Consider the following 14797-nt stretch of genomic DNA (forward strand, 5'->3'; position numbering starts at 1 on the left):
AACTTTCAGTAACAAGGTAATGGATAACAACTTAAAGTGTAAGTTGACTATTAAGAGATGAGCACAGTGGCATACACATATCATCCCAGCTTCTCAGGAGGCAGAGACAGAAGGATCTCAAGTTCAAAGCCAGCCTGAACAACATAATGAGACCCTGACTCAAAAAAAAAAAAAAAATGCTTATTAGACATCTAAATGGAGATTTTGAAATATGACTATTATGAGGAGAGGACTTTTATAAAAGAATGAAAACAAGTAGATATAGTGAATGGCTTTATAGAATAAAAGGAATAATTAAAAGTAAAGTCCTATTTAGCAAGTTGGTAGAATTTGAACATTGACAAGGTACTATAGAAAGACTAAGTATATTTGACAAAATAAAACCACATTTCATTACAAACACTGAAATAAACTGGTCTCAGTGGTACATGACTGTAATCCCAGTGAATAAAAAGACTGAATAGGGCGGATTAGGGATTAGGGCGGATTCTGCTGGGAATAGGGCGGATCCTGCTGACTCAGGCGCCTGCTACTTTGGAGTTCCTGCTACTTTTTGAGTTCTCACGGGGTTCCAGGGGAATTGGCGGGCACGGAGCCAGGTGGAGGGAGTGTGTTCCCGGGAAGTGTGTGTAGAATGCCGGTGAGAGTTCGGGAATAAAGAGTTGCTGTTTGAACCTACAAGGCTTTGTGGCGGCTCAGTTATTTGTGCCCAGCTAGACTGCAGCATTTAAGTACTGTTTTCAAAGATAATAATACACGAATGGCCAGCAGGCATGTAAAAACATACTTGATACCACTAATCATTACAGAAATGCAAAAAAAAAAAATCACAATTAAGTATCATTTTACACCAATATATTAGAATGGGTAATACAGAAGGAAAAAAAGTATTGGAAGGCAAAGAGAACCTTATGTACTATTAGTGGGTCTACATACATGATACAACTTGTATGAATAACAACATGGTGTTCCACAAACTACCAAATAATCCAATAATCCCACTTTTAGGTATATTCCACTTGAAAGCAGGGTCTCAAAGGACTTCTGCACACCCATGTTCATGTCAGCATTATTCATAACTGCCAAGAGGAGGAAGCAACTCAAATACCATTGAAAGATGAGTGAATATATTTAAATGTAACACAGATATACAACAGAATATTGTTCAACCTTTTAAAAACAGGAAATCTTGTCAAATACTACGACATGGATTATCTGGAAAATATTAGACTAAATGAAATAAAAAGACAAAAACTGTATTATTTCCTTGTATGACAAATCTGAAGTAATCAATTTCATAGAAACAGATGATTAATAGGGTCCAGGACAAGGGAAAATGATGAGTTACCTTTCCTTGATGTATAAATTTGCAGTTTTGTAAAACGAAAATTTCTAAATCTGTTGCAAACAATGTGAATATACCTAACATTGCTAGAACTGACACTTAAAAACTGTTAAGATGACAAATTTTTATTGTTTATCACGATTAGAAATGGTTTGGGGGACTGATTGAACAGAGGATAATAAGAGAAATAAAGAAAAGAACAATTAGAAGAGGGAAAAAACAGGATTTTAGAAAATAACCTCTAAGCTTAAATAGCTGGAGTGAGCGCTATTGATTAGATTTCTAATGTTTCCTGGGATATTTCTCAGATGAAAAAAAAAAATCTGCAAATTAAGCAAAATAAAGCGACAATTTTTAGATCTGCCCCACAAAGTCCCTATGACTATTTAGGGTAAATTAAATCATTTTATCCTATTATCTAAGTTTATTTAGTTCCTATTAGTCTTATCCACCAGAAATGTAGACCTTAAACCTCTGGATCACAGAGAGATTTGTCCCTTCACAAAACCAGCATAGAACTTAGATTACAAAAGGCTTAAGAAATATTCACGTGATTAAAATGTCCTCCACTTCTTTCTTAGGTTATATGTGCTATTCTAAAAAACATAGTATTTAAAACTATTCAAACTAATTTACATGTTAACTTTATTACTTATTCATTATTACTACAATTAACTCCTTTCCTGAAAAGCAGGTATTATTTATAATTAAATGGCAATTTTTTCTCAAGATCTCATTCATTATTCCTCTTTTTTTGGGGGGCGGGGGGTACCGGGAATTGAACCAAGGGGTTAACCCCTGGAGCACATCTCCAGCTCTTTTTTGTATTTTATTTAGAGGCACAGTGTCACTGAGTTGCTTAGAGCCTCACTAAGTTATTGAGGCTGGCTTTGAACTCGCAGTCATCCTGCCTCAGCCTCACAGGCCACTGGGATTACAGGCATGTGCCACCATGCCCATTATTCCTAACTCATATTATTATAATATCTATTATTTGCTGTCTATTTCCTAGAACAAATCAACAGTATTTTATGAACATTTTTTCTTTGTCATTTTCTAAAATGCTAAGAGGTCTCTTCTAAATCTTTTAGAAAATGAATCGTTTTAGTCAACTTTTCCACTGCTGTGACTAAAAGACTTGACAAGAAAAATTTTAGAGGAGAAGTTTATGTGGGAGCTTACAGTTTCAGAGGTCTCAGTCCATAGAAAACCAGCTCCATTACTTGGGACTTGAGGTAAGGCTGAACATCATGGTAGAAGACTGTAGTGGAGGGAAGGAGCTCAAGATATCACACTAGGAAACAGAGAGTGACTCTACTTACCAGATATAAAATATGTACCCCAAAGGCACACTCCTGTGCCCATATCCTCTAGCCACACCCTACCTGCCTTCAGTTATCAGTTAATCCCCATCAGGAATTAATTCACTGACTGGAATAAGACTCTCATAATCTTATCATTTCACCTCTGAAATGTCCTTGTGTTGTCTCATGTATGATCTTTTAAGGAACATAATATCTAATCAATAACATGAATTCATGTTGGTTTTTCTGTACACATCAAATAACAAAAAAATTAAAATATTGCCTTTTAAACATTTATCCTTTCAAGCCTAATATATGACAGCTTTTATGCCAAAAAGTAAACAGACATAGGCAATATAATTGTGACTTGCAAAGTATTGATAACTAAAACTCATAAGAAAAACTAAATTCCTTTAAAAGTAAAGCAAACTCAATTACTCATTTCACACATCTATAGAGAAATCAGAACATAATATATGCTATTAAATTGTTTATCTAACAGAGAGATAGAGAGGTAGAAGTCTGTGTGTAGGCATTCCCCAGCTTAGTCCACTAAGATGGCCTCAAAGTAACATCACTCCAAGTAGAAATGAGCACACCACCTCCTAGATCTTGTCCTGGATCTTCCTCTCTAAAAGAAACCAAGGTTGCCTTGATAAGTCATTGATTCAAGGATTGGGAAAGTAAAGTTCAAACTTAGTATGGAAGATCCCGTATTGCAAAGTAAGGACATCTTCAAAAAAAAATTGAGAAATGTCAAAAGGACATAGCAATGCAAACTAAAATGACTAAAATAACAACAACAACAAAAAAGAGCAGATCCATCATTGCCTAGGGACAAGGACAGAAAAAGACAGACTGCAAAGAAGCAGGGGGATATTTTGGAGGTGATAGAATGTTCTGTATATTTATTATTGTGGGGTGGTGCTTTCTATGCATGCATACATCTCACATCTGTCAAACTTATCAACCTGTATATTTTAAAGGGACAAACATATTGTATGTAAATTATACCTCCAAGAAAGTTAAAAGGTCACAATGGCCATATATGAGGGATGTCAAAATAAATATTGCTGGCTAGGCACAATGGCATATACCTATCTATAATTCCAGCAACTTTGGAGACTAAGACAGGAGAATAACAAATTCAAGGCCAGCCTTAGGAACTAAGCAACTTAGTGAGACCCTGTCTCAAAATAAAAAACTTTAAAGGGGGCCTGGGGATATAGGTCAGTGGTACAATCCCCTATATAAAAAATAAATACTAGTTATAGATTGATGGTGAGTGAATAAATGGAACTCACTAAATAGTCCATAGTGATAAATAAACAAGTAAGCTGAAGACAAAAGTAACTCTAAAGAATAAAATCAAAGGGATGACAGAGTCATAAAATGACCCGTTTGCAACCATGAGAACAATAACTGATTCAGGCAAAATTTATTTATAATGCTGTAACTTTGGATAAAAGTCTGATAGGAAACTGTTGTATATATTCAAAGTTCCTACAAAAACACTTAAATATATGGAGAAAAACAGTAAACTTATTTATACTGGCAGCACTGTTTTAACTAAACTCACAATTAAATTTTAATAAAATTTAACACCACCAATTATAAAAGTCAGACATCACTGTCTTCCAATATAATGTCAAGAGACATTACTCTGTAGTTCTGCCAATAAAATACTATCTAAATCTAATGATGCATTAGAAGAAAATCCCAAGTAGGAGTCATTCTACAAAATAAATTGCCTTAACTCTAAAATCTGTCAAGAAAAACAGAAAAAAAGCTAGGAAATTAGTCTACTTAAAGAAACATGAAAAATAAACTGTGTGGTTCTGTTCAACAATCAGGGAAAAAAAACATCAATAAAACCATGCTGAAATACTGGCTCAGTGGTACACATCTGTAATACCAACTATTCTTGTGGCTGAGGGAAGAGGTTTACAAGTTTGAGGTCAGGCTTGGCAACCTGTCTCAAAATAAAATAAAAAGAACTGGGGGTATAGTACAGAGCTAGAGCACTTGCCTAGCATGTGAATATGGAAAACAGTGAAAGTAAGATTTTTGTAATTTCCAAATTACCTCAAGTATTACACAGGCCATTTCCAAACTCAGCAGTTCAAAAGTTTACATAAATAAATCTTAAGTAGAAAGAACAGATAACATAAATAGCATTTTTTTATTAGTATAACAAAGGCATGAAGTAGAGATCAGAGATGAAACTAAATATTAAAATTATTTGACGTAGGCTATTTAGTTCACCTTTATCCTCATTAAAAGCAGTTTACCTACAGCTAACTCAGAGTTCAAAAATAAGTCAGAATACAGATGAAAAATTACAAAATAAATAATTCATTCAATTTTTTTAAAAAAGATCTACCTGAATCCTCTTGAGTTTCATGAGTTTCACCATCATCTGTCACTTCAAATTCTTTCACAAAGTTTGAGGGAAACAGTCCCAACTTGTTGTTCAGGGTTCCACTCCACCAACCTTCTTCTACCTGAAAGAGTCCACAACTTAAAAATGATAAAAATTTCTTTTAAGTAAAAACCTTTTTAGCCTATGAAAACCTAAGCTATGAAACACAAGAACAAAGTTAATTAAACAAAATACGGCCTTTAAGATAAAATGAGGAAAATATATTAAAAAAATAATTTACTTCATAGGTTGTGATTTGTGAAAATATATTAAATCTAAATGGATATATGGAACTAATATTGTCCTTTAAAATATTTACAATGCAAATATGTAATCAATCACAACCTATGAAGTAAATTATTTTTCATGAAAATATCAGATAATCAAGTATTATGTATCAATAGCAATAAGTACATAGGTCTCTTTTAGAATGTCATTCTTTTAAAAATTACTGGGCCTTGGTGTATAATTATGACATACATTATTTAAGATATTTAGAAAAATTTTAACTTAGAAAAAGTTTGATTACTAACAAAAAAAATTACTAACCCTATACTTGAACAATGATTCTTAACCATAAAGTATGATAATCACTTACTTTTAAATATTCATAATCACTCTACTAAACACCCCCTCCAAACTGAAATCTTTATAAATCAAATTTTTAGAAAAATATTTATACTCACTAGTTAACAAGGTTACTCAATTTCCACAAAACCATTTAATAAAATATTTCATATACATTATTGTTGTTTGGAGACAGGGTCTCATTAAGTTACTGAGGCTGGCTTTGAACCTGTGATTCTCTTGCCTCAACCCCCCCAAGTTGCTAGGATTATAGGCATGTACCACCATGCCAGGTTCATAACTATTTTAAATGTATAGGTTCTGCTAAGGGTGCTAACATATGTTATACTTACCTCTTCATTAATATCAATAATATCTCCCACTTTCAGCTCCAGTTCATCCTCATTTTGTGGAATGTACTCAAAAAGAACTTTACACTGCCTTTTCTTGGTCTCTACAGGAAGTAACAATAAAAAATTAGTTTAAGAAAGATCAGTTCTAAAAACAGTATCTTTGTTTACATGTTTATCATCAGAGGACCTATCAGGATGAATTAGACAGAACATATGAGCATTCTAAGAAGCTAACCAAAAACAGCCCTAGTTGACATTTTTAACTCTGCCTCCATGACATAATGTATTCATTCACAAATAGATTCAACTATATATAAGGTACAAAGTTTCCATCAATGGTGTTAATTTATATTATCTGATCCCACTAATTACACAAAAGCAAAACATCCATTATCTAATTTTAAGACAACAAAAACAAACAATGACATTTTGACCCAAAAATTTTATCATAAGTCCTCCAGGCCAGTGATTTTCAAACTACTTCCTGATTAAAGCCTAAGAATATTTAAAATATGCTACTCTGAAGAGTGTCTTCAGTAAAAAGAGGCAAAATGTACAAACCTAGAATGTTTTAGCTTATCTATATCTCTTATTTTCTGACAAATAAAAATTAAACACATAAGTGAAGATAAAAATAATTCTACAAGTTTCACTTATCAAAACACGATCATTTATAATGTTCCAGACTTATATGCTCGACATCTTTCAAGCTCCAAGAATTGAAAACTCAGACTCACTCTCATCTTTAAAGGTGAATCATGGGGCTGGGGTTTGGCTAAGTGGTATAGTGGTTGCCTAGCATACACGAGGCACTGGGTTCGATCCTCAGCACCACATAAATGTAAAATAAAGATTTGTATCCACTTAAAACTTAAGAATAAATTTTTTTTAAAGGTGAATCATTAAGCAGGTATGGATTGACAACCAGGTGTAACTGATTAAGTGATTGTTCTTGCTATCCAAAATATGTTCCTCAGATCAGCAATAGTTATTACCTACTCCAGAGCCGTATGTTATGGACTGAATTGTGTCTCCCTTAAAATTTATATATTGATGTCCTAGCTCCCAACGTGCATTTGGTGACAGGGTCTTTTGAGAGGTAATTAAGGTTAAGATAAGCCATACAGATGGAGCCCTAGTTGGGAAGGACTGGTATCAGAAAGGACTTGTATTCTTTTAAAAGAAGAACAGACATCAGCCCACCACTGTCCTCCTTCCCACCCCTCAGCAGAAAGGGACTCATGTGAAAAAACAGTAAGAAGGTGACCTCTACACACCAGGTGGAGAGACAATCACCAAAAACCAACCCCAGGGATACTCTGATCTTAGACTTCTAAATCTTCAAAAATGTTACAAAATTTCTACTATTTAAGTCAGCTAGTTTGTGGTATTTTGTTATGGCAACCCTAGAAGAATAAATTCAAATAAGTACTTTAACTGAGTCACTTAGTCTTCCACTCAGTGATCCAGTTATCCTGACTATTTCAACATAGATCTGAAATGTCCTCCCTAAAAGCTCATGTAATGAAGGTAATGCAGCAATGTCCAGAGTTGAGGCTTTAAAGGAAGTGATTAGATCATGATGCTCTAATCTCATTACTGGGCTAATCCATTTAATAGATTCATTTAGTGGATTAATCCATTTAATGGGTAATAATATCAATGGTGCATGATTGGAGGAATTAGATCACTAAAAGCATGTCCTTGGCACTTTATTTTGTTCCATGTTCCTTTGTTTTTCTCTTTGAAGGATGCCATAAACTGAGCAGCTTTCCTCTATCATGCCTTGATGCTATGCCTCATCTCAGGCCCAGAGCTCTGAACCCAGGAGCCAAAAGAAATCTTTACTCCTCTAAGTTGTTCTTGTTTGGTCTTTTGGTCACAGAAACAAGAAAGCTGACCAACATGCTCATCCTTAATTTCTGGAAAATGGCATATCATATTCCTTCTAATATTTAAATACTTCTCTTGCCAAGAACCAATTACTTTCATCCATAAACCTCACTCTGTCTTCATCTTCAGTTCTCAGCTATGAAACACTAACCTCCACCCATCTTTATGAATTATGTACTCTTCTTTGCACTTCTGTAGTTTCATGTACTTTATCCTATTGGATTCTGCAATCTACCTGTGATTAAAAATTCACCTTTTTTCTTTTCAGGCTATCACACTGACTTATTTCTTTTGAGTATCCTCCTCTACTCTAGAGGCTAAACAAGAGTAATGGGCATTGTTAGTAATGAACATCTCCTAACAATGTAACTATCACAAAATACCTGAGAACAATGAAATAAAGGGTAGAAATTTTTTCTCACAATTCTAGAGGCTGAGAAGTCCAAAATCAAAGTGCCAGAAAGTTTCATGTCTGATGAGGGCCCTCTTGTTACACAATCCTCAACTTTGCAAAAAATGGAAAGGCAATAAAAGGACCAAAACTACTTCCCTCTGGACCTTTTATAAAGCATTAATTAATTCATGAAGGCAGACCCCTTATGAATTAATCATTTTCCAAAAGGCCCACCTCTTAAAACCACAATAGAAATTAAGTTTCAACCTGAATTTTGGAGGGGACTATCATTCAACCCAGAGTAGTATCCAATAAATCTTTTTGAATGAATTAATCAACAAGCACCTAACCATATGGTATCAGTGCCAATTAATAATATTCCAAGTGTTAAGGGCTGGGGTTGTGGCTCAGCAGTAGAGCGCTCACCTCGCACGTGCAGGGTACTGGGTTCGATCCTCAGCACCACATAAAAATAAGTAAGTGAAATAAAGGTATTGTGTCCAACTACAACTAAAAATAAATAAATAAATATTTTTTTAAATAATAATAATATTCCAAGTGACTACATTCCATCAGCAATCTACCACCCACAATTCTGACAATATTTATCTTAACAATTTAAATATACACTTAAAGACCTCAACAATTGGTGATGTACTTGCAGTTCGTAAAATATTTAGTGCATACAACAAATATTCCTGGGCTGGGGATGTGGCTCAAGCGGTAACGTGCTCGCCTGGCATGTGCGGGGCACTGGGTTCGATCCTCAGCACCACATAAAAATAAAATAAAGATGTTACGTCCACCAAAAATTGAAAAAGAAATATTAAAAAATTCTCTCTCTCTCTCTTAAAAAAAAAAAAAAAAAATCCAAAAACTAAAGGAATGAACAGGTCTGACCTGGAGAAAATATGGAAGAGTCTAAAGCAGAGAAATCACAAGTTGGAAACTAGCCTGGGCAAATTAGTGAGACCCAGTCTCAAAAAAAGAAGCGAGGTGGGAGGGGTAGGAGTGGCTGGGATGTATATCAAATGATAGAGCGCTTGTCCAGCAAGCACAAGGCACTGGATTCAATTCACAGTACTACAAACATAGAGAGTGAGAGGGGTGGGGCTGTGACCCTACAACAGAATATCATTGGTTTGAAAATCAGAAGATTAGGTTGACATAATATTCTTAATTCACCTACATTCTTTAGAATCAGTTTCCTAAGCCATTTAAAGACAGAAAGAGAGAGAGGGTATGAGAACAAGAGAGATGAAATGGATAACCATTAGAGTTATTTCATTCTCTTACATTCTATAGATCTATGAAATTATTTATCAAAAAGGAAAAAAAAAAAAAGTCTAACAAAACCCCCACCTCAAAAGAAACATATTACATACAATCAACCATATGTAAAACAGACATGACAATCAAGTAGAATGAATTGAGTCTCTAAATAGTTAAAACTCCATAAGTTTTCCCTTCTTCCTAAAAAAATTAATAATTTACATCTGATTTATTATTCTATGTGTTATAAGAAACAAAAACTAAAGAAAGTAAACAATGACAACAATTTTGTAACTGACCTAGACTTCATAGCAGAATTTTTTAAAGGTTACCTTTCATTCAGTCAGGTAATTTTTTAAGCAATAATTTGAAGAAAATTGTTTTATGCATACTTCAGGGAGCTTCCCATCTCTAAATAGTTTTGCAAGTTCTAGCAGCGAGCAGACAAAAATGTATTCATTAATGGAATTTTGTAGTTTTGAGATAGTAGGGATTGAACCTAGCAGTGGTCTACCATTAAGCTATATTCATGCTCAGCCTTTCCTTATTTTGAGATATGGTCTTGCTAAATTACCCAAGCTGGCCTGGAAATTGTGATTCTCCTGCCTCGGACTCCCAACTAGGTAGCATATCAGGTATGGGCTTAGCATCCAGGATTAAAGGATTCAATTTATTTAGCATTTCTTAGACAAGGGGAGATTATCTATATTATTGTAAAGAAAAATTGATTTTCCTAAGTTTTCTCTTAAAAGAAGAAAATCTATTTTTTCTGATAATTTTAGACCTTTTTAAGATATATGGTTTGCTTCTTTTTCTTACGCCTCATTATCTCTTAAAACTGGACTTAAGGTAATTAGAGTATTTTGAGTGAGTCCCAACCCCAGGAGTGTCAATTAACTTGGAACCTAGTCATATTTTAAACAAGACGTATATTTTTTTCCTTCCATACTAGGTATGAGTTTTAGATTAGCTTGTAGAATAATTTGCAAAGGAATTTTTCATTTTTCAAAGAAAACATGTCACAATGAATAGTAAACACCTACATAGCTCCTATTATTACTATTAAATGTGAGCGGTTTCAAGTTTTTTTCACATAATTTCATATTTGCATTATGGGTTCACTCTTGAGTTGCCAGCATACTGAATTCAACCATTAATTTAATTGGCAAAATAATTAAAGGAATTTTTGAGATTTTTTCACATTATAAATTGCACAGTGTCTACCCATATATATTGCTCAATTATTAATTTTAAAATGGATCAGAACCTGTGCTAAACACAAAAGAGGAAAAAAACAAATACAAAAGCAAATTGTCAATAAAGATGAATTAACTTAAGTCAAATTTTTAAAATAACCATTTTCTTATCATAAAAACATCCATACAGCTTTTCAGAGCTACAAAGAAATTAATGGTAAAAGAATTATAAGTAAAGCTATTAATATTAACTAAAATGAGGTTAAAGGAGGTACAGCAAAGGTAGAAACATTTCATGTCCTTATAGTAAGTATCAGCACTATTTAAAGTCTTTCACAAACATCTCCCATACAACAACACATAAAAACTTCTCATTACTTAACCAATGAGAAAACAAAACTCAGAAGTTAAATAATCTGTCAAACACCATAGGGCTAAAATGAGGCAAAACTAAAATACTCACTTCTGACATCCCCACTTCTAAACCATTTCTATTTCTACTACAGCATGTAGCAAACAATGGATCACTGCATGTTACATGTTAAATTCTAATCTAAAATTCTAATAGTTCTTTAAAGCATAAAACAATAATTACAAACATTTACCAAGCACTTATAATAATTACTTAACATGTTAATATTAAAATTCTATGAGATAATTATTACGATCATCCCTATGTTATAGTAACTTGAAGTTTGCCCCTAACAGACTTTAAGTTCTGAATCATGATCCATACCCACCTTATTTGGCAGATTTAACTGCCTAGAACACTACTACTTCTCATGGTAATATACCTACAGATATTTAGGCATTCATACTATGTACTGAATAGTACATAGTAATCAAAAAGTTTCAGAAAACACTTTTTAAAATTCTTATAACACTTTTTTAAAAAGTTTTGTCATTTTTGAAAAACAAAACCAAATGTGTGTGGGTTTGGGGTTGTAGCTCAGTGTTAAGAGCGCTTGCCTAGCACATGTGAGGCACTGGGTTTAATTCTCAGCACCACATGTATAAAAATAAATTTTAAAAAGGTTCATCGATAACTAAAAATAAATAAATAAAAACCAAGTGTGTGAAACTTCACTCTGAAGGATGTTTACTTTCCTTATTCTTTCTCTATAAAAACAAAAAATCCTTAATTTTCAAACAGATGGCATCAATAATGGTTATGTATTTCAGGCCTAAATATTAATAATTCTAAAACATATCTAAATATTAATAACTCAAATAAAAGTCTTCAACTATGAAACTACATCTCACTGAAGAAAACTGTTTTTAATCTTTCCATCAAATGCTAAAATGAAAAGCATATCCCACAATGAAGGTAAGACTGAATGCTAAAACTTCAGAGACAGGAGCAAAAGGACTTCTGACTCACTTTTTGGTTCAATTTGGCCCTCAAAGATATACCTTCAGGTTTTATTCCAGCATTTAAACTCACTTAATCAGTCAAAGCTTTTTAATGGATTTCCTTCTCCAGTGAGCAAAGAAAATTATCAAACATTAGGAAACAGTGATTCAGCCACTTATCATATGGCTGAATCCTTAAGAATTCTCTTCTTTTTTTTTAAAGACATGTTTATTTATTTGTTTTTTTAAATTTTTTTTTTTTTTAGGTTTAAGTGGACACATTATCTTTATTTTACATTTATGTGGGGCTGAGGATCGAACCCAGTGCCTCATGCATGCTAGCCGAGCACTCTACCACTGAGCCACAACCCCAGCCCCAAGAATTCGCTTCTTTAGGAATAAAAATTTTAAAATACTTAGACCATAAAAGTTTAAAGCCGCTCAAGAGGGGCTGAGGATGTGGCTCAAGCAGTAGCGCGCTCACCTGGCATGCGTGCGGCCGGGGTTCGATCCTCAGCACCACATATAAAGATGTTGTGTCCGCCGAAGACTAAAAAATAAACATTAAAATTCTTTCTCTCTCTCTCTCTTTAAAAAAATAAATAAATAAATAAAGCCGCTCAAGAAGATACTACCTATTTTACTTAATTTAGACACTTAGAATCTTAGAAAATCTTTATTGTCATTATCAGCATCCAAAAGAAAAACTTTGCCAGGTATGGTTGCAGCACACATGTAATCGCAGAGACTCAGAGGGTGAAGCAGGAGGATCACAAGTTCAAAGTCAGACTTGGTAATGAGACTCTTAGCAACTTAGCATCTCAGCAACTTAGGGAGACCCTGTCTCAAAATAAACAATTAAAAAAAGACTAGGGATATAGCTCAGTGGTAAAGTACACGTGGGTTCCATCTTCAATACCAAGAAAAAAAAAGGGGGGGGGGGGACAAAAATCCATGATAATAAGTTAGAAGTTACTCTAGTTGGCTGCAGAAGGTTAAGCCAATTTTTCTGAATTTATCAACGGTTATGAAATATCCTCCACTTTTGATGTAATTAATCAAGAAAGGAATTATTTACATACTCTTCTTGATGTTTTTGATTTGTGGATGTGGCTGAATTCCTCCGGCTGGAAGTCCATAGGTACTTATTCGTTGCACAAGACTTGCTACATTTCCATGCCTTTCCCTTTTGATGGGCAAATTGTCATCCTTGGAATCTGTGTCTCGTTTAATTTCCTACAAAAGGGGATATCCATAAAAAGGAAATTAAGACACATCTTATTTAAACTCACAAATGCAAAATAGCAAAACATATCTATAACGACCACTACATAAATGAAGATATCAATAGTTTTCAACCTTTTGCTCTGCTCAGGTACGATTCAACCTATTAAAAAAAACCTATAAAATAGACTCATTATGAATTGTCTTATCAAAATTAGAGATACCAGTAAAGGAAAGGGAAGCTAAAAAACTCTACCCACCACCACCCTCATCCTAAAACAGAAAGAAATCTTGAAATATACCAACAATAAGACAAACAAAAACTCTAAGTCAGGGATGAGCAATCTTTTTCTATAAAACACCTGTGATTTGCAGGTCATATAATCTCTGGGAATAATTAATTTTGTATGTATTACTACAAATGCTGTAATATACTAAAATAAATGAACACAGAAATATTCCAGTAAAACTAAATGTATGCACATAAATTAATTTTCATATACTCTTTACATTTCATATAATATTCATTTTATTTTTTTCCAATCAATTATAAAATTCTTAACATTCTTATATCATGGGCCTTCAGATGGTACGAAGATTTTTGTCCTGTGGGGTTTACTTTAATGGCTCCTGTTTAAAGTCACAGGTACAACATAGATATGTGAACCGTCATGGAAAGCAATATGAAAATTTACTGGAAGACATGAAAAAAAAGAAAAAAAAAAAAAAGAAGTTATGCTATGTTCAGTGACTAAAAACTCAGTATCTTAAAAGACATCAATTCTCCCCTAAAACTGATAAAACTATGCAAAGCAACTTGAATAAATCATCAAATATTTAACAATTTAATAAACTGGCTCTAAATTTAAACACAAAAACAAAAGGCCAATAATAAACAAAATACCTGAAAGAATTAGAGAATCCTTTTTAACCAAAATACAAAACAAAGCTATGATACAATAAATTAGACAGTGTGGTAGAGGCATAAAGCAGACATACTATTACAAATGATGGTAAGACAAATCAGTATTACTTCACAGAGAAGCTGACATCTCTACTGAGACAGAAAGAATAAGTGAGAACAAGGTATAGGGCAGCGGGCAGAGGGCAGAGGAAAGGAAGAGTACCCTAAAAGGAAAGAACAGTGTACAAGCAGCTCAGAGAGCAAAAAAGAACACAGACCCTCCAAGGAATGAAGTTTAGCTGAACCAGGGAAGGGAAGGGAAGAGAAGGGAAGGGAAGGGAAGGAAAGGAAAGGAAAGGAAAGGGAAAGGTGGCAAGAGTTCAGGGAGGTACACATGCTATAATAAATTAAGCATGTAAAAGTTAAGAATACTAAAGCCAGCAGAAGACAGATAAAGACTCTCATGGTAGGGAACTGGAACTATAAAAATGATGGAATACTGTCACAGAATTTTAAAAGGAAAAAAAAAAGATTATTCTATGCAGCATGAAAGAATGAGTTACACGGGGA

The 14797-nt window shown here is 33.7% G+C and overlaps 1 protein-coding gene across 2 annotated transcripts in view; it reads right to left on the reverse strand.

Moving 5' to 3' along the window:
- Window positions 1-14797, reverse strand: part of Cd2ap (CD2 associated protein) — a 129510-nt gene that overhangs the window by 42827 nt on the left and 71886 nt on the right. For both annotated transcript variants that reach the window (XM_071613330.1, XM_027938246.2), the window contains exons 3-5: window positions 13182-13335; window positions 5992-6092; window positions 5033-5153 (exon numbers count right to left, since the gene is read on the reverse strand). In XM_071613330.1, coding sequence (XP_071469431.1) covers window positions 5033-5153; window positions 5992-6092; window positions 13182-13335 — 376 coding nt within the window. The remainder of the gene's footprint in view (window positions 1-5032; window positions 5154-5991; window positions 6093-13181; window positions 13336-14797) is intronic.

This window comes from Marmota flaviventris, chromosome 6 (genome assembly GCF_047511675.1).
Source record: "Marmota flaviventris isolate mMarFla1 chromosome 6, mMarFla1.hap1, whole genome shotgun sequence".
Classification (NCBI taxonomy): domain Eukaryota; kingdom Metazoa; phylum Chordata; class Mammalia; order Rodentia; family Sciuridae; genus Marmota; species Marmota flaviventris.